This window comes from Gopherus evgoodei, chromosome 1 (assembly GCF_007399415.2).
Source record: "Gopherus evgoodei ecotype Sinaloan lineage chromosome 1, rGopEvg1_v1.p, whole genome shotgun sequence".
NCBI lineage: Eukaryota > Metazoa > Chordata > Testudines > Testudinidae > Gopherus > Gopherus evgoodei.
In genome coordinates, this window is record NC_044322.1 from 328158291 (window position 1) to 328176936 (window position 18646).

At 42.5% G+C, this 18646-nt stretch overlaps 1 protein-coding gene across 5 annotated transcripts in view; it reads right to left on the bottom strand.

The window, feature by feature from the left end:
• Positions 1 to 18646, bottom strand: part of TRABD (TraB domain containing) — a 51362-nt gene that overhangs the window by 14927 nt on the left and 17789 nt on the right. For 3 of the 5 annotated variants that reach the window (XM_030549206.1, XM_030549208.1, XM_030549207.1), the window contains 5 exons: positions 18310 to 18371; positions 15154 to 15232; positions 9220 to 9386; positions 7323 to 7463; positions 4066 to 4176 (listed from right to left, as the gene is read on the bottom strand). In XM_030549206.1, coding sequence (XP_030405066.1) covers positions 4066 to 4176; positions 7323 to 7463; positions 9220 to 9386; positions 15154 to 15232; positions 18310 to 18333 — 522 coding nt within the window. In that variant the 5' untranslated portion in view covers positions 18334 to 18371. Of the gene's footprint in view, positions 1 to 4065; positions 4177 to 7322; positions 7464 to 9219; positions 9387 to 15153; positions 15233 to 16305; positions 16387 to 18309; positions 18374 to 18646 lie in introns of those variants that run through there. The other 2 variants (XM_030549209.1, XM_030549210.1) reach the window with 2 other exon arrangements.

An 18646-nucleotide genomic window follows, 5' to 3' on the forward strand; every position in this document is an offset into this window, starting at 1 on the left:
TTAAGTTTAATGTAACTATATATTGTACAGGAACTCATTTGGGACAAAAAAGTGTCTTTCATATGATCAATAAGATAGATCACATCAAGGACCTGATCCTGCAGCGTGTCAGGATTGGGACCACTGTCACTTGGGCAGATCACTGAACTCATCCTAAGGCCTCAGTCCCATTTATCCTTTTTGGATTAATACACAGGAGTTCATTAACATTGCAGAGGTAATTCCTAGCGCAAAATCCTGATGCTGTTGACTTCAAAGGGACAAGGATTTCACCCCTTAGTGTGTTATCATCAAGTGATCTTTTGAGCCTTTACATTTACTAGATGATTCAGGTAGCTATGACTAAATGGAGACAACAAAGATAAGCATTAAAAAGAGCTAAGATTTTACTTTAAACTGACATCACCATATGCTCAGAGAGTTGGGGATAGATTTACAAGGTCAGGCTCTTGTAAAAGTATTTTGGAAATCAGGTACCTGATTGTGCCTGCAGCTCAGGTACTCAGTCATCCAGATTACCTTAATTATATCTGCAAACAACTATGGGCACAATTTTATGCCTATAATCACTACTTAACTAGTTTCCACAAAACCACAAGTGCAAGAAGAGTTAAGGCTAGGCTGAAAAAAATGTGTCCCACTAACTATCCACCAAAGGACTGCAATAATCCTAGTGTTCATGATTTACATTCCATGCAGATATGCAGCATTGTATAAAACATATTTGGTCAGTTGTGTTTCATTTAAACACACACTGGATTATAGAAAAAAGAAAAACTGGAAAACAACATTTTTCAGATTATGACATTAAATTTCCTTGAGATTATTGTGAATGCAGATACTAACATCAGCATCCCTGCTGACACCCTCTTTCCTCTTAAACTATTTCAGAAATCATTTTTATATTACAGCCTGTACAAAACTAGATTTACAATAGTACTGGGAGTATAATCCATTAGGAGTTTCGAAGAGAACAGGCATAATTCCCCACTGCGTTGCATTTTGTGGAGCCATTGACACCTGTACAAAGCGGTTGTAAAATGCCACCATGTTGATTTCATACCATAGTATTTTCACTTTGCATAGGAGTAAACGACTACATAAGGGGCAGGCAGTGAGGAATCAAACCAAATGTATTTACAAAATATAGAAACAAGTCTACTGGCAGGATTCAACTTTTCTCCTTCAATTGATAATGGACTTTCAGAAAAAAAGGAGGCATCAAGTTAGCAGCATTATTAAATTTATGTCTAAAATAGAGACAGGATTTCCAATGGGCTGACGAGGGTATCTGACACCGCAGAGTATCTGGTAGAACAATATGGGTCAGGACTAGTTACCATATTACTATACAACCTTCTTGCTACTTTTCCCCTCCATTCCAAAAAAGGACTAGACACGCACTGTTTCCATCAGATTACTCTTCAGCTTCGTGCCTCATAGCACAACCCTGACATAGCATGATCAGTGTAACTCTATTACTTACTAATTATTGAATTAAAGCTCTGCAGTCAACTGTTCTATTCACTCAATTTGACTGCATCAAAACAATTCAGCATTTAAAGATCCATGTAGTAAAACTGAAATGTCAGGAGACACTGAGTGGAGCAATGCCCCTCTGCCATATACATTGGCCAAAGCGGACAGTCTCTACGCAGAAGAATAAATGGACACAAATCTGACATCAGGAATTATAACATTCAATAATCCGTAGGAGAACACTTCAATCTCATTGAGATTTAAATCGGTTACAGAAACAGATTTAAAAGTGGCAATTCTGCAACAGAAAAGCTTCAAAAACAGACTCCCAAAGAGAAACTGCTGAACTTGAATATGCAAACTAGATAATATCAATCTAGGCTTAAATAAAGACTAGGAATGGCTGAGTCATTACACACACTGAATCTATTTCCCCATGTTAAATATCCTCACACCTTCTTGTCAAACTGTCTTAAATGGGCCATCTTGACTATCAGTACAAAAGTTTTTTTTCCCTCCTGCTGACAATAGCTCATCTTAATTAATTAGCCTCTTAGAGTTGGTAAGGGAACCCCCACCTTTTCATGTTCTCTGTATGTATATACATCTCCTCACTATACGTTCCATTCTATGCATCCAATAAAGTGAGCTGTAGCCCACAAAAGCTTATGCTCAAATAAATGTGTTAGTCTCTAAGGTACCACAGATACACCTGTTCTTTTGAGTGGAGTAGGTCTGTGCTTAGTTTCCTAATACATCCAGTTCACTCCTTTCAAAGTCTGACCTTCTACCTAGGATTCAGACTATTTCCCCATGACTTATAGCATATAGCTAAAAAGCAGTTTTCCTGGCATTGTTAAGCTGCAGGAGCACCATGAAATTCTTGTAGCATGTTCATGTTACTATCACACAAGTTTCTGTCCTGGCACTGACTGCTTAAAGTGAACTGAAAGCCAACCAGACAAAGATTGTGTATGTGCCCTTTCCCTTATTACTACTATTAGATATCTGCAAGGATTTTTTTTTTCAGTTTGTCTTTTTATATTAGAGATAAGACTTCTTGAATCCCCCTGCCCACTCCAGTTTTGGCTGGAGGATCTTATGAACTGGGGATTCCCAAACTTTCCCGTCACAACCCTATTTCAGAGTAGCAGCCATGTTAGTCTGTATCTGCAAAAAGAACAGGAGTACTTGTGGCACCTTAGAGACTAACACGTTTATTTTAGCACAAGCTTTCATGGGCTACAGCTCACTTCTTCGGATGCATTGACTCTCCTAATGTTTGTGCCTCCCCATAAGCTCTATTTATAACAAGTTTCAAAGCACACCAGGCTCATGAAGAGACATCTTGTCTCAGCCAGCTTAGGGGAGATTTACCCCTCTGCAGGACTGGCTACACTCTTATCTTCTAGGTGGTGTTCACAGGGTAGCTGGTTCTTCCTGCTACTGACAACAAAGGGAAATAAGTGGTGGCAGGGGGAGTGGAGCAGCAGATTTTCACAAACACAAGTGTAGCAGAATCCATCCCTTATTCTCAAGAGTGACAGCTCAATACTGAGGCTGTCCTTATCCATGTTAATGCTGCCGTGTTCCCCACATGGTTCTACTGCCAGTTTAAGAAGCAGTTTTTCCTCTCACACCCATTATATGTGCGTTCAACATCTGGATCACCAGAGACAAAGTGCTGACCAGCCTGCTTACACACCTTATCCCTCTCAAATGAGGGATAGGAAAAACATGGATTAAAAAAAAAAAAAAATTGGTATTGCCCCAATAGTTACCACACAGTGCTATCTGAGGTAACATTTTACATAACATGTTAGCCTAAATATAGAGAAAACTGTGGGAATTGTTGATTTTAACAGCCACCAATTTGTATATTTAAATCATTAATTAGGTTTTTGATCATTGCAAAAGTGGTACATTTTATTAATTCAAAGTCTCTGGCCCCCTGGTCTCACCTCCCCCACAGAGGGTTCCAATGCAGTTGGGGAAATGCTGATCCGGAGAACTAGAATGACAACATCAGGACATATTGAAACCTGAGCTGCAGCTCTCTCTCGCCAGGAGAGGTCTAGTCAGACAGGGGTGTTGGTTTGTGATACCCATGCAAATCCTTTTTACTCCAGACAAAGGCCCCAATTTGCATGGGAACAGGGTTCCACCTGTGAGGAGTTCACTGAAGGACCAAAACTGGGAGAAAAGCTCTATATGAAATGTTTAGCGTCCCCTCTCTCTCAGCTGGAGACCTACTGTGATTTCACTATCCCTCAGCATAAAACAGAGACGTAAGAACCGAATACCACTATTTCTAGGGAGAAGACAAAAGCCGAAAATATTTTTCAAGTCTTTACGGAACCATCCATATATACACCAGAAAGGGGCAGTAAAGGGGTAAAAGCCATCATTTTCCCTTCCTCTTTGCAGTTCCCCTTTAAGTAAAAGATCTTTAGTTCTCAGCCTCACCATGTATAAGAAAGGGATCAGAAAAGAGCGCTCTGGCCAAACAAGTGACTTTATTTAGTTTGACTGGGGTACAAGAGACCAATATTTTTACCTTAGAAACAACCAACATCCAGCCCCTACCTCTTTGAAAGCCTCCCTGAATTCTCCTCCTGGGGCCATTCCCAGCTGTTCTGTGATGTGAGCAGAGACCTTCAGCAGAAGCATTTGCATTAGTCCTGACATGACTCCATTCTAGCAGAAAAGGGAAAAAAGACATTAAAACGGGAACCATCAAACTGTATGGATTACTAGGAAGTACCCACAGACATTGTGCCATTAGCAATCACTGAGAACTATCAATTATTCTGATGAAGAAACATCGAAGCCGCCCACTGGAGCTGATTTACTGCTGAACACAGCTCCCATTATTTCTGCTTTCATCACTTATATGTGGGATCATTGTTAAAAATGCTCTTTGGTTACACAACAGATTGTTTGCTCAAAGAAAAATGTGTTTAAGAAATAATTAAATAAGCCAGTCTTGTTTCAGCCCTCCCGGCCCAAGGTGAGAAGAAAGCATCTGTCCATGCGACTAGCAAGAGTAGCTCATACCACACATTTGTAACTGAATAAATTAGAACAAACACTGCATTCTCCTCCAAATATAAGCAGCACAGAACATGAGCATATTTGCTCTGCATTTGCCCTGCTAGAGGGATATTGGAGTGGGGTACACTTAGCAGTCTAAGCATGAAACAGTTAGATTCTTCAAACAGTGACGAACACTGGATGAGTCAAACCAGAACTTCCTCTTTCTAATCCAGAAAAGCTGAGCATCAAGCAGTTTCCTGTTCATGGACTTGCAGATGAGATCTTAAAGAAACACCCTGAGCTTGATTCACCCTGTGGGCATAAGAAGGGATCCAACTTAGGGGGCTGGAAACTGTAGCACTGCCAGCTTCCATGAAGGGAAGACAGCTTTAAACTCGCCCTGGGACTGCAGAATAAGGGAGGAAGGGTAGTGAAAATGAGTGTCTGGTCACACAACACAAAGGACAAATGCTTCCACAAATTCAGGAGATCCCAGCAAGAGAAGAATTTTTTTTTTTTTTTTTTTAAAAACCTGATGTATTTGTGGACAGACAATACAATAAATACAAGCCCCCATCCTTATATTTCAGTAATCGCTCAGTAGCATTTTACTCACATAATTATTTGCGCATTTTCATTTATTTAAGACTTTAAATCTCTTTATCTGGACTTGCGCTGCTAGTTGCTGTTATCTGCTTCAGCCTATCACCTATTATTTTCTTGAGTCTAAGCAAATAGGACAAGCACTGGGTTTTGGGCAGATTAAGAACATGATTGACTGAAATACACTGCAGTCGTGTCCTTCTGCTACAAACCAGCATGCAGTGTTTCCACCACTGTGCAAAAAGAAAACCCATAGCACAAGCGTTAATTAATTACATTCTGTCCTAAAGGAGCAAACGGCAGCAAGTGGTCTCAGCAGGAATCCAGCCTCAGCCGCTTTAGTTAAAAAAAACAAAACATATTTTGCTGGGGATCTCTCCTCAATTCATGGAAGCATTTGTCCCATGTGTTCTGTGAACGAACATTTATTTTCACCACCTGTCCTCTTCCCTCCCACTCTCCCCTGGCCTGATGACTTCTCACTCCTGGTGCACTTCACCACTTGTTAGTTCCCCATGACCTGGCCTGGCCTCACAACACCACCCTCTGGACACACCCCTTCTGGCCAATTTCTAGCTTGAGGAAGTAAATGGGCACCTGGCGTCAGGGAGGGTGGGTCATTTCAGGCACAAGGTGCGGGAGGGGAAATCAGGATGAGAGGTAGAGTAGCTCTTGGTTATAGGGTTTGATGGTTTGGAATTTGCTCCTTTCCAAGAGTACCGAACTGCCCACTTTTCAGAAACCCTCCCTTCTCCCCAGCACAGCACTCCCTATCAGCTATTGCTAAAGGATCCTGGGATGATGACTGGGTGGCTTTGACCCTTTGACTGAAATCAAGGCAAAGTTCTGCTGTTTAGGTTTAGCTTTGCTTTGTGTTTTGGGTCTCCATGGCAAATCAAAACTTGGGATGTGAACCACTAAGAACTGAAACTGGAAAAGAGGCCTCAAAAATCCCTGCTAACTAATCCAGGGCGTTTCACACTGCTCTAACACCATATCACGCTGTCACAAACAGGGAGCAGGTTGTTGAGAATGGCCAGGCATGCTGTAGAGTAGGTGAAACTGTTAAAGCACAGATGGCAGTTAGGGGGGCGAGCTCTTGTTGAGAGTCAGTAGGAATTGGGTGCCTTTGAAAATATCCACTCAAGGCAGGCTTGATTACTATTGGGAATGGGTAAAATGCACAGTGTTTCTACATACAAAGGACCTCATCCATAGGTAACTTTATTAATTGACCTTAGATTTTGAAATGGTCATTCAAAGAACAGCACAAGAATTATAATAATTTAAATGGAACAAGGTCCAATATTGAGTTACTCGCACTGCCCAGTGAGTAATTTCAACTTCATTAAAAACACAAATACAAGTTCATTGTTTGATACAGATAATAAAGGACAGAATTTATATTTACATACACACCCACACATTAACAACCAGCCAGTTTGGATATGACCTGAATGCTAATCCACTGACAACTGATCCACAATAGAACACAAATAGCAAATATTAACATGATGTAGAATGGAATTAATAATGAAGGGGAAAAGCAACCAAATATACTACTCAGAAACTATATAAAAATTAAATACCCAGAACACACACACAAACAAGATGTATGGCTAAAATGCCATAAAATAGTGTCAAATGAACATTAAGGTTGCAAAGTTATTCTCCAATCCTGCAACAGGCTCGATATGGTGAAACCCAGGCAGAGCCCTGCTGACATCAAAGAGGATCCCTGTACAAATCCAATTGTAGAATCAAGGCTGTAAGCACTGAAAAGGCAGGAACTGCTGAAACCAAGGCTTAACAAACAACCTTAACTCTGAGGGTTTGTCTACACAGTGAATTTATTACAAAATAAGCTAGGTTGTGAACTGAAAGCGCAATAGCTATTCTGCACTAGCTCCCCATGTAGACACTCTTATTTAGCACTAAGGCTATGTCTACACAGCCCCACACTTCGGATTAGGGGAGTGTGAAACATAGCCCTATCAGTGCTTTTGTGCAGTTTAGCTTAACCCACTTCAAGAGTTCCCATATGGGGAACTAGTGCAGAGTACCTATTTCACAACAGCTATTCCAGCCTATTTCCCCATGTAGACAAACCCAGACCATTGTAGCTATGATCACACTAGGGCTGAAGTGCTAGTAGGCTTGATAGAAGGCGGTAGCAGCCATAATTTTCACTTAGGTAATCATACCTGCTTTATAGCTTGCTGAAGTTTCTCCAGATTGATTTCTTTGGCTTCCTTTAGTAATGTCTTTTCATCCATCTTTAACATAGAAACTCTGTATTGGCAAAGCTCAACCACAACCACATCAGGCTGTACCTCCTGTATTGTCTGAAAAAGATGGATTTATTTACATAAATGTGGACAAGATGGAGAAGTAATGCAGCAAATATTGATTTTTTACATGAGCTATTTGTAAGGTATGGGGCTTAATAGGAATTCATTCCACAAATAATTTTCAATTAACACAATGAAAAATAAACTGCTTCAGGCCATTGATATTGCTCTGAGTTATCACATGCTTTTAGCACCTACTTATTTGAAGAAAAATAAGGAAGCCAATGAAAGGCATTACCTGCCAGCCATCTGGGGACAGGAACATGGAGTAACAATTGTGTTAGAAAAATCTGATTTTAACGTTTTCCCTACATGTTAGCAAAGTTCACTGTAAATGGTACTTATGACCTTCTGCGTCACAAACCTAGCTAGGACAGGCCTTTCCATCAGCAAGGCCTAAATCAAGAGTCCAAAGTACTGGAGGGACTGATCCTAGCAAAGGTTTCATCCTGCTCAGCTTCCAGTGGCCAAGCAGAGTGATGAGGCCATCTATATTGCAAGGCCTGCATGGGACAAGGAGCTCTGCTAGCTCTTCACACCTGTCCTGATTCAGTTATTTCTGCCCCAAAATTTGAGAAACAATCTCAGTTTTTACAGGTCTGTTCTGGATTCTCTGCAGCTTGAGGTCTTCAAACCACAATCTGAGGACTTCAATAACTCAGACATAGGTTAGGGGTTTGTTACAGGAGTGGGTGGGTGAGATTCTGTGGCCTGCACTGTGCAGGAGGTCAGACTAGATGATCAGAATGGTGCCTTCTGACCTTAAAGTCTACGAGTCTATGCTTCCCATAGTCCTAGCATGCACAGTTATTAAAAGTTCCTTCCAACTTCCATTCTCAGCATGATCCCAAATGACTATGCAATAATATATGATCATGTGTTAGCATCACAATGTTATAGTTTCCTGGCATGTCTGTCATTAAAGTATCAGTAGGTGAGAATGCAAGCCCTAAGGCTAGCTACTTGTACTATACCTGCATCTGCCCTAAAAATATACCATTAGGTGCTTTTATGGCAATTACTGATAACATATGGGACTTGCTAGCAGTTCACTTTAATCAAATTATTGTTTAAATACGATGGCTTACAACTTTGTACCATAATCCTGTCAACTCAACAAGCTAACCGTAGGGAAGGAGTCCAGGAAAGCACAGGGCTGAGTCAAGAGACTTAGATTCTATTCTCAACTCAGCCACATACTTGTGATATGGTGATTAATTAACCTGCCACAGCAGTATTGAATCATTAACCCAGGTACTATAAAGGGTGCCATACTTTGCAGGAGATGTAAAACCAAGGTTTCAACCATGTGTGAATACAACAGCGCTCATGGCACTTTGTACAAGATTAGAGATGTGACGTCTTTGCTCTCTACATAACTTTAAGAATATGAGGAAACAACACAGACACAGCTGGGTTCCAAATAACTGATTTTAGGGACTGTATACAAACATACAAGGCCTAGCTACATAAATACACTGTTGCTCTGTAAGCATCTAGTGGCTTCTGCAATAGAAGATAGGGATGTCTATTAGAAGCTATTTAAACGGATTCTACCCAATCCTATACACTACCATGCGTGTTAGTTGCAAAGTCATAGCTGAATCATGCAGTTACATTCTGCTACCCTAATCCCAAGATGCCCTAATACTATAGCAAAGTTCTAATTGTTATGAAAACAAGTTAATTTCTTGTTAACTTTCCAGGCATATAATAAAATGTTGCTGAATGGCTCCACCTGCATATTTACCTTCACTACATCTCTTTTGCTGCTGTCACTGAAGTGGGCAGTACCAACCACGAACACCTTAGACCCTTCCTCAGTGACGAGTTCAGTCACAGTGCTTGGTAGATTGGGCTTTTTCTGTCTCTTCTTCATCTTCATCTCCAGGAGAATTTTAAATGCATCTGCATCAGCTAAAAAATTTAATAAAATATGCATGTCTATAAACTGCATGTGAATGAAACTATTTAAAAAAAATACATAGGTGACTCAATAGCTCAGCAGACTTAATATACTACTGTTTTAACACTATTGTCCTGGTTTTAAACCTGGGACCGTATCATTACTGAGATCCAGGCCTTGAGGAGGCACCTCTATGCATGAATCTCGGTCCCTCCCTGTTGAAGAAGGGCTCCGGTGCCTCTGTGGTACCAACCTCAACCCCCTGGGCATTGAAACTGGTTCTCCATGCAGTTCAAGAAGTAGGGAGGGAGGGAGGGAGGAAGATGTGAGAGGTGGAAGTAGGATGGTGGGAGGAAAGGCACATCATGCCCTGCAGAGATCACAGCCTCTGGTAGTATTCACTTTTTGCAGATTCTCTCAGGTTCTCTGGGAAAAAACAAACAGTTACTCACCTTCTCGTAACTGTTGTTCTTCGAGATGTGTTGTTCATATCCAGTCCAATTAGGTGTGCGTGCGCCGCATGCACAGTCATTGGAAAGTTTTTACCTTCGCAGCTCCCATTGGGTCAGCTGTGGAGCCTCCGGGAGTGGTGCCTTCATGGCGTTCAATATATACCCCTGCTGACTTGGCCCCTCCTCAGTTCCTTCTTGCCAGTTATTTACGACTTAGTGGAATGGACATGAACAACATCTCGAAGAACCACCATTTTTTCTTCAAGTGATTGCTCATATCGATTCCAATTAGATGAGTACCAAGCCCCACCTAGGTGGTGGGGTCAGAGTTATGGGAACGCTGACTGGAGCACCGCTCTGCCGAATGTGGCATCATCTCTGTAGTGTTGGATGATGGTGTAATGAGAGATGAATGTATGCATTAAGGACCACGTTGTCACCCTGCAGATCTCTTGTATTGGAACCTGAGCCAGGAATGCCACCGAAGATGCCTGCGTCCTTGTGGAGTGTGCCGTAAAGACTGGAGCTGGAACCTTGGCTGGCTCGTAGCATGTCCAGATACAGGACGTGATCCATGCTGAGATCCTCTCAGATGAGACCGGGAGGCCTTTCATCCGGTCCACAACCACCAAGAACAGCTGATTCAACTTCCGGAACGGTTTCGTACGCTCGATGTAAAAAGCTAGGGTCTGCCAAACGTCCAGTGCGTGGAGCCTCTGTTCTCAGACATTAGCGTGAGGCTTTAGGGAAGAAGACAGGCAGAAAAATGTCCTGGTTGGTGAGAAAATATGACACCACTTTTGGGAGGAAGGCCTGGTGAGGTCTGAGTTGTACCTTGTCCTTCTGGAAAACCATCTGGAGGGGGTTGGAAGTGAGGGCCTTTAACTCCGACACCCTCCTAGCTGACGGTAATGGCGACCAGAAAGGCAACCTTCCATGAGAGGTAGAGAAGAGAGCAAGTCGCCAATGGTTTGAACGGGGGCCACATTAGCCTGGAGAGGACCATGTTACGGTACCTCGCAGGGAGCAGTTGTCTAACCTGTGGGTATAGTCACTCTAGGCCTTTGAGGAAATGGGCAACCATAGGGTTGGCAAAGACTGAACATCTGGCCACTCCCAGGTGGAAGGCTGAACTAACGGCAAGGTGCACCTTGATGGACAATGCTGCAAGACCATGCTGTTTCAGTTGCACCAGGTACTCCAGGATGATTGGTATGGGTGCCTGGAGTGGAGGTATGTGGTGATGAATACACCAGAACATGAACCTCTTCCACTCTGCTAGGTATGTGGCCCTAGTGGAGAGTTTTCTGCTGCCAAGCAGGACCTCTCTTACCAGTTCTGAGCACAGGTGCTCCATGGGGTTTAGCCATGAAGCTTGCAGGCTGTGAGGTGGAGGAACTGGAGGTTGGGGTGAGGGAGGCGACCATGGTCCTGTGAGACCAGGTCCAGAAGTAGTGGCAGTGTGATTGGGGCATTCACTGACAGCTCCAGGGCATGGTGTACCAGTGTTGGTGAGGTCATGCCAGTGCAACGAGAATCATCCTTGCCCTGTTTCTGCAGTCCTTGAGTAGGACTTTGTGCATGAGAGGGATCAGCGGAACAGCATACAACAGACTTCCCATTCAGTGGATCAAGAATGTGTCTGCAAGCGAGCCTCGGCTGCATTTCCAGAAGGAACAGAATTGTGGGCACTTTCTGTTGCTCTGGGTGGCAAACAGATCGACCTGGGGAAAGCCCCACCTCTGGAATATGGAGTGGATCATATCTGGGTGGATGGACCACTCATGGTTGTGAAAGGACCTGCTGAGGTGGTCCGCAATTCGTTCAGTGCTCCTGGGAGATAGGACGCCTCCAGGCAAATGGAGTGGGCTTTGCAGAATTCCCAGAGCTGGAGGGCTTCCCGACACAGTAGAGAGGAATGGGCTCCACCCTGCTCGTTGATGTGAAACATGGCCGTGGTGTTGTCTGTCATCACGGCCACGCGCTGCCCTTGTAGCTGGGCCTGAAAGGTTTGGCAGGCTAAACGCACAGCCCTCAACTCCTTGAATTGATATGGCGTGAGAGCTCGTGCTGCGACCTTGCATTTAGAGGTGTCCCAAATATGCGCCCCATCCCAGAGCTTACGCATCCGTTAGCAGAGACAAGGAGGATGGGGGCTGTTGAAGGGGATTCCCTCACACACTGTCCGACAGTTGAGTCACCATCGACGAAACTCGAGTACTTGCTCCGGGACAGCGAGCACTGAGTCCAGGTGGGGAGTGGTGTCGAGCTGGGGAGGGCGACTGCCTCATCATGGCTGGCTTGCCTCTAGATGGAGCTGGTCACTGTGGCACCAGAGGCTTCTCTCTGACTCACTAGGGCTGAGGTGTCATCATGGCGATCGGATCGCTGCCAGCTTCAAAAGCATCCAGGGTGGAGGGCAGCTTCAACTCCTTCACCTGGCACTGTCTTTCAGGAGTGTTGCTGGGCGCTGGACTCAATGGTCCCCTTGACAGGACTGAAGTCAACAGTGCCGACTCCTGTGCTCTTGGCACCGAATGCTCCTGGATAGGACGCACTGCTGCCACGCCTGCCGGCACCGCTGTCTTTGGCACAGGGGAATGATCCGTATCAGTCTTCCTGTGCCTCTTGTGCAGCACAGAGGAGTGGAAGTGGTGCTGGGTTGCTGACACAGCCTGTGGTGCCAGGGAGCACTGATGCCGAGGGTCTCTTAGACTAGAGTCCTTCCTTGGCACTGTGTTGCATACAGATGCCGGGGCGCTCCACACGGATATGCTCGGTTCCTGGTCCTGACTATCCGCGACAGGCTGGGGGTGAAGAGTGGGCTCCATCAAGGGATGTTTTAGACGAAAATCACACGCTCTCTTAGTCCTGGGGTGGAATGCCTTGCAGATCCTGCACTTCTCAGTCTGATGAATCTCCCCTAGACACCTTAGGTATGAGTCATGGGGGTCGGCTGTTAGCATAGATTTACCACAGGTTCTGCAAGGCTTAAATCCCTGGGACCGAGGCATGCCCTGGAACCTGGGGAAGGGGAAGGGGAAGGGATTGGGGGTGAACTACAACTATATACACAAACTAAATTACTAACTAAACTACAGCTAATGGCTACTAAGCACGTTAAGGGAAGCATTTGCTACGCAAGCAACTGCTGTTCCAATGACTGTCACTGGTGGCAAGAAGGAACTGAGGAGGGGCCAGGTCAGCAGGAGCATATATTCAGCACAATGAAGGCACCACTTCAGGGGGCTCCACAGCCAACCTAATGGAAGTCGCTAAGGAAAAAGCTTTCTGATGACTGTGCACGCGGCACACGCACACCTAATTGGAATCGATAGGAAGAATTACTCGAAGAAGAACAACTGTGCCTTGTTGGGGGGAGGGGAGGAGTCAATGCTAATCCAGTGAAGCTGTGATGCCAGGCAGCCATTTCAGGACTACAGGGCCCCTGCAGGCACAGTCCTGTGATCTGTGGTTTGTTGAGATTTCCCAGTAAAACATCCCATCCTGTAAGTTTTGCCTCTGGAAGGGGTGATGTGGTCCCTAGTAATGTTAGACACAGGATTAGATGATATCCTAGTTCTTAACAGATATTATTCAAGTCACAAAAGGCTCTGTTCAGGAAAGGCTCAAGATGAGTACAGACCAGGACTAAAATGCACTGGCAGAGATACCACCTTAATTATACCACTATAATTCCTATGTGGACACTCATATTCCAGCACGTTTGGAAGAGCTCCTTTGGAAGCAAATAAACTAAACCAGAAGGCAGCATTCTTACTCTGAAATAGTCTCCACACAGGGAGTTATACTAGTGTAACTAGAACAGTAAGTTTCCTTGTATAGACAAGCCCTGTACATGGGGGAACACGTATAGTGCAGTCTACACTAGCAATGGCTCCAAATCCTAATCTAAGCCTCTTTAGGGATGATCTACACTGAACATTTTCATTGGCATAGCTATGGCTCTCATGGGTGTGAAAAATTCACACTCATGAGAGACCCTGTCAACACCAGGGCTTCGGTCGGCTTAACTATGTCTCACATGGGTATGAATTTTTCACTTGCATGAGACAAATAGGTATACTGATGTAACTTTTCAGTGTAGACCAGACCTAATTCATGAAAACAGCCTGTGAAGAGCCAGGAACTGAGGTAAAGAGTGATTCCCATTTATTTCAATAGGAAAAGCAAACTGCTTTGAATGGTGCTTTTTAAGTAAGATTTAATATAGTTAAAAAAAAAAATGGAAGAGGTGGATAAGTGTTATTTTGTTTGCAACAAACTTGCTTTACAAGCCAATAGGAAATATTTCTCTGGCAAGTTGCACTACAAGTTAGCAGCAGTTTGAAGTTGCTCAGAGGTCTGGAGTATTATAATAGTCCAAGAGAGAAGGATTAATCAGAGTGCAAGTAAGGTGTCAAAGACACAGATAAACTGCAGAACCATGTAACAGATTTTATTTACCTATAATTTAGTAATTTATCGTATGCCTTTCCCCTCCAAATGTGTTGTGTGTGTGCGTACATCTCAGACAGAGGATTTCAGAGAAATCCTCTGCAGTTTTCCTTTAAGTGGAGGATATTTTTGATAGCCTCCTACTTCATGGTCAACGCCAAGCAACCTAAATCAGCAGTACTTTCCCTTACACATACCTTCAAATATAAATTCAGACAGAATTTATATTTCATGAGAAGAAAAAAAAAGTCATAAAAGAGTCCCCATATTTCCTCAGACAGTTTTCCAGTTATTCACTAAGCTGACCCAGTGGCTCAGTACGCAAGTCAGGACTCTCCTACGTTTCACCAGACAGTCCTGATCTAAAATGGCATGCAAGCCTACATTTCCAGACAAAAATTTATTTTGGCCATTGCAACAGGATAACATCGCATCAGTGACAAAATGTCTTCATGACCTAGTGCAATATCACTGTCGTTGTGGTGCCATGACACAGAATTCAATATGTACATACCCAAGTATTGCCTAGAGAGAAAGTCCCTGCTTAAACACAAGCTGCATACAACTATAATCTCAACAACAGAACATATTTACTTTAGTTTTAAAATATGGGAGTAGATTACTGACAAAAAACCCCCCTAAACTAATAGCAATGATGAAAAAAGGGCATGTTTTCAGATTTGGCCTTTACGGTAGAGCTTTGACACAAATGATGATCGAATTCCCCCACTTACATGTCTACCTCTTTTATACAGGGTCATTAGCTCCTTTTTAGACTAGTAACCACATTCTTGCTAGTAGTGCAAACATTTGGCTTTACATTCTACGGTTATGATATTTATTTTTTCCTGATCAAACTAACGCATACAAATATTCGATGATGCGTCTGAAGTTTCCTTTTGGTCATCTTCCAGTGCATCAGAGGAGGACATTGGATCTGCAGCAGCCTGCATGAAATAAGAATTCAAAGGACAATGAGAATTATAATGAAGTGGTTTATACTCCTCTCTCCTTGTTTAAATATTATATATGGATTCAAACTAATAAACTAAATTAGTTAGACAGAGACTGAGCCCAAAATCTGATTTTTCCAACAGCTCTTTTGTAAGCCGGAAATTTATGATGCAAAAAAATATATTCAAAAGACATTTAAAATCTACTTTGAAAGAGAGTATTTATAACTAATACAGAGCTTAGACAATCTGATTAAACATTCTAATCGAGCAGACTACTCTCTTTAAAACATTATAGAGAAGAATTGTGTGTGTTAGAAACCACTGTGCACAGATGATTCTAAAAGCATTGCTACATATGGAAAACACTGTATTTCACAGCTTTTTAACTTGTGTACCACTGGAAGTCTGAGAAGAGTGCAAATCAGAGATCACAAGCTATCTACATTCATTCAAAAGGTTCTGTTTGTATTGTCATTTTAAATTACATGTATGAGAGAGAGAGAGAGAGAGACAGACAGACAGACAGACAGACAGACCGACCACAAAATAAGGCCTGATCCTGCACACACTTATGCACGTGCTACTTCCCACACATGAATAGTTCAAGACAATGGGACATGAAGTCAAGCACACGGTAACTCTTTGAAGGACTGAGGTCTATCTGACTTGATGTCCAAATATTTACCTGAAAATTTTACAACTTGTGAAATTTGAGACAACTCATTGACTAGTGAAATCCCTTCGATTCATAGTTAACATATAAGCTTTAACAACACACAACTACAGACAACGCTCCCTGTAATTCAGCCCGCAGTGTTTTGGGACTGACCAAATACCCAAGCAAGGCAGAAAAATATAATTAATGCCGAAAGATACTACAAACAAGGTAAAGCCCAACTGTGAGCTATGTTTAGGCAAGGGCGCTATTTCAAATTCTTTCTGGTAACTTTTGGGAGGATCTGGAATTCTTCATCAACATGTTCACACGCCAGTGACTGGCTCTGACTCAATAATTATTCAGAGTTCCTTCTGAATGAAAGCACTGGTAATGAATCAACACCTACCAATATTTACTTGATAACCAAAGTAATTTCCAAAGAATGTACACTTCCTGTTTTTAAACCATCAAGTTTGTTAGCTTCTTCCTACAAAAAACAAAACAATGCCTCATAGGAGGAGACTTTTCACCACCTCAACCTTATTCTTTCATACCACAATATTTCTGCTTACAGAAATTCTAGCACAGTTTACATTTACCATGTTGCGATCCAAGGTAAAAACAATTCCAAACTTGGGTGCTTAAAGTTAAATATCCAAACCCATATTTAAAATTCTGAACACAGACAACTTAGGTGCTTCAGTACAAATATAGCTGCTACCTTTATGCATCCAAGTTTGAACCAAGATGAACAACCCAAACCCAAACACATACCACAATAAATCATGTATTTGGTGACTTCAAGTTCATCCTACATGGCAGTTTCAACAGCATCTACCCCACCACAGATCCCATTTAATTCATATTTTTACCTAGAGATGCCTTTTTTGGGGGCACTTTAATTGATAAGATCTAAAGTAAAGACAGACCAAGTGTATCTGATGATTGAAAGCTTTATACTACTTTTAGCAAAGAAGTTTTACTTCTCAAACTCTTGGGGCATTTCATTAGTCAAGTCAGTAATTCTCAGTTGTTAAATACTAGGGGTGAAATCCCACTCCCAGGGAAGTCAATGGGATTTTTGCCATTGACTGTGATGCAGTAAGGCTCCCAACCTCAACTAGCAGCAATCAAACTCTCCACCTGTTTTCTGGCTTCAGCTCTGCAGTACCCAATTTAAATAATTTAAGGCAGTGCACAACATACCTGTTCTGCAGTAAAAAAATATTTATAGACAGGATACAATCATCAATATAATCAACAAAGAATCCTGTGGCACCTTATAGACTAACAGACGTTTTGGAGCATGAGCTTTCGTGGGTGAATACCCACTGTGTCGGATGCATGTAGTGGACATTTCCAGGGGCAGGTATATATATATATGCAAGCAAGAAGCAAGCTAGAGATAACGAGGTTAGTTCAATCAGGGAGGATGAGGCTCTGTTCTAGCAGTTGAGGTGTGAAAACAGAGGGAGGAGAAACTGGTTTTGTAGTTGGCAAGCCATTCACAGTCTTTGTTTAATCCTTGTTAAGTCTATAAGGTGCCACGGGATTCTTTGCTATTTTACAGATCCAGACTAACACGGCTACCCCTCTGATACTTGACAATATAATCAAGTACTCACTCAGCCTCTGAGTACCCATTCTCTGAGCCTTCCAGAGGAAGCAACTCTATTCAAACATTAATAATATTTCATATTATATTTTTCAAATGTGTGGCATAAAAAACACCCCTAAATTCTGTCATTTGTAATGGCTTTATCAACATAAAGAGGTTGAATGGGATGTGGGGGTAAATGTTATTTGCCAGATGAAACAAAGTCTTAATTTTATGATTATTACACACACACACACACACACACACACACACACACGCGCACGCGCACACGCACACGCACACGCACACGCACACGCACACGCACACACGCACACAGAGTCTTCCATATCAAAGTATTTGCAGGAACATGGGAAAGTGAGTTGAAAGAGAAGAAAGGAAATAGTAGGAATTCAAGGATGGCAAAAGGCATCTAGGCCATGATCCAGCAAGGTACTTAAGGTGCCTACAATGGGACTGCTCACATGCTTGAAGTTACTCCTACAGTTTTACCACGAGCCCTTGAAGTCAGGTAATTAGGTGAGAATCTTAGCTTTTACTTAAAAATAAAAGCATAATTTCTACCTCTCCCAGCTGCAGAGAAAAAGCTTGAAAATAAACCCTAGGGGTCCCAAATCTGGACATCTAATAACAAGAACCCACAGTTAATCTCATTATTTTTAAGACAATCCTATGATTTTTGAATGCTTGGGACTGATAACAGTGGGCATGTGCTTAAATACCCTGCTGATTCCAAGCCTTGTCAAAAGTGCCTTTTATCATCACTACTGGGAAAGAGGTTATTCCCAACCCTACCTCGGACTGTTGCTCCTCCTGCATTACTGAAGTGTAGTTTAATTTCACCAATCCGAAAAGGCCTGTAAAAAATCAAAAGGTGGGTGGGGGAAAATAAAAGATTAAGGGCTATAACTAGCAAAGGTTGGAGCATTTATGAAAAACTAAAGCAAAAAACCTGAAAAGTATAGGCATTTCCACCCCCAACCTTCTCCAGATAAATAGAAAAGACAATAGAAGCAACCTAAAGATATATTGCACAAACTTGTTTATGGAAAAAGAACAGAAGTACTTGTGGCGCCTTAGAGACTAACAAATTTATTTCAGCATAAGCTTTCGTGGGCTACAGCCCACTTCA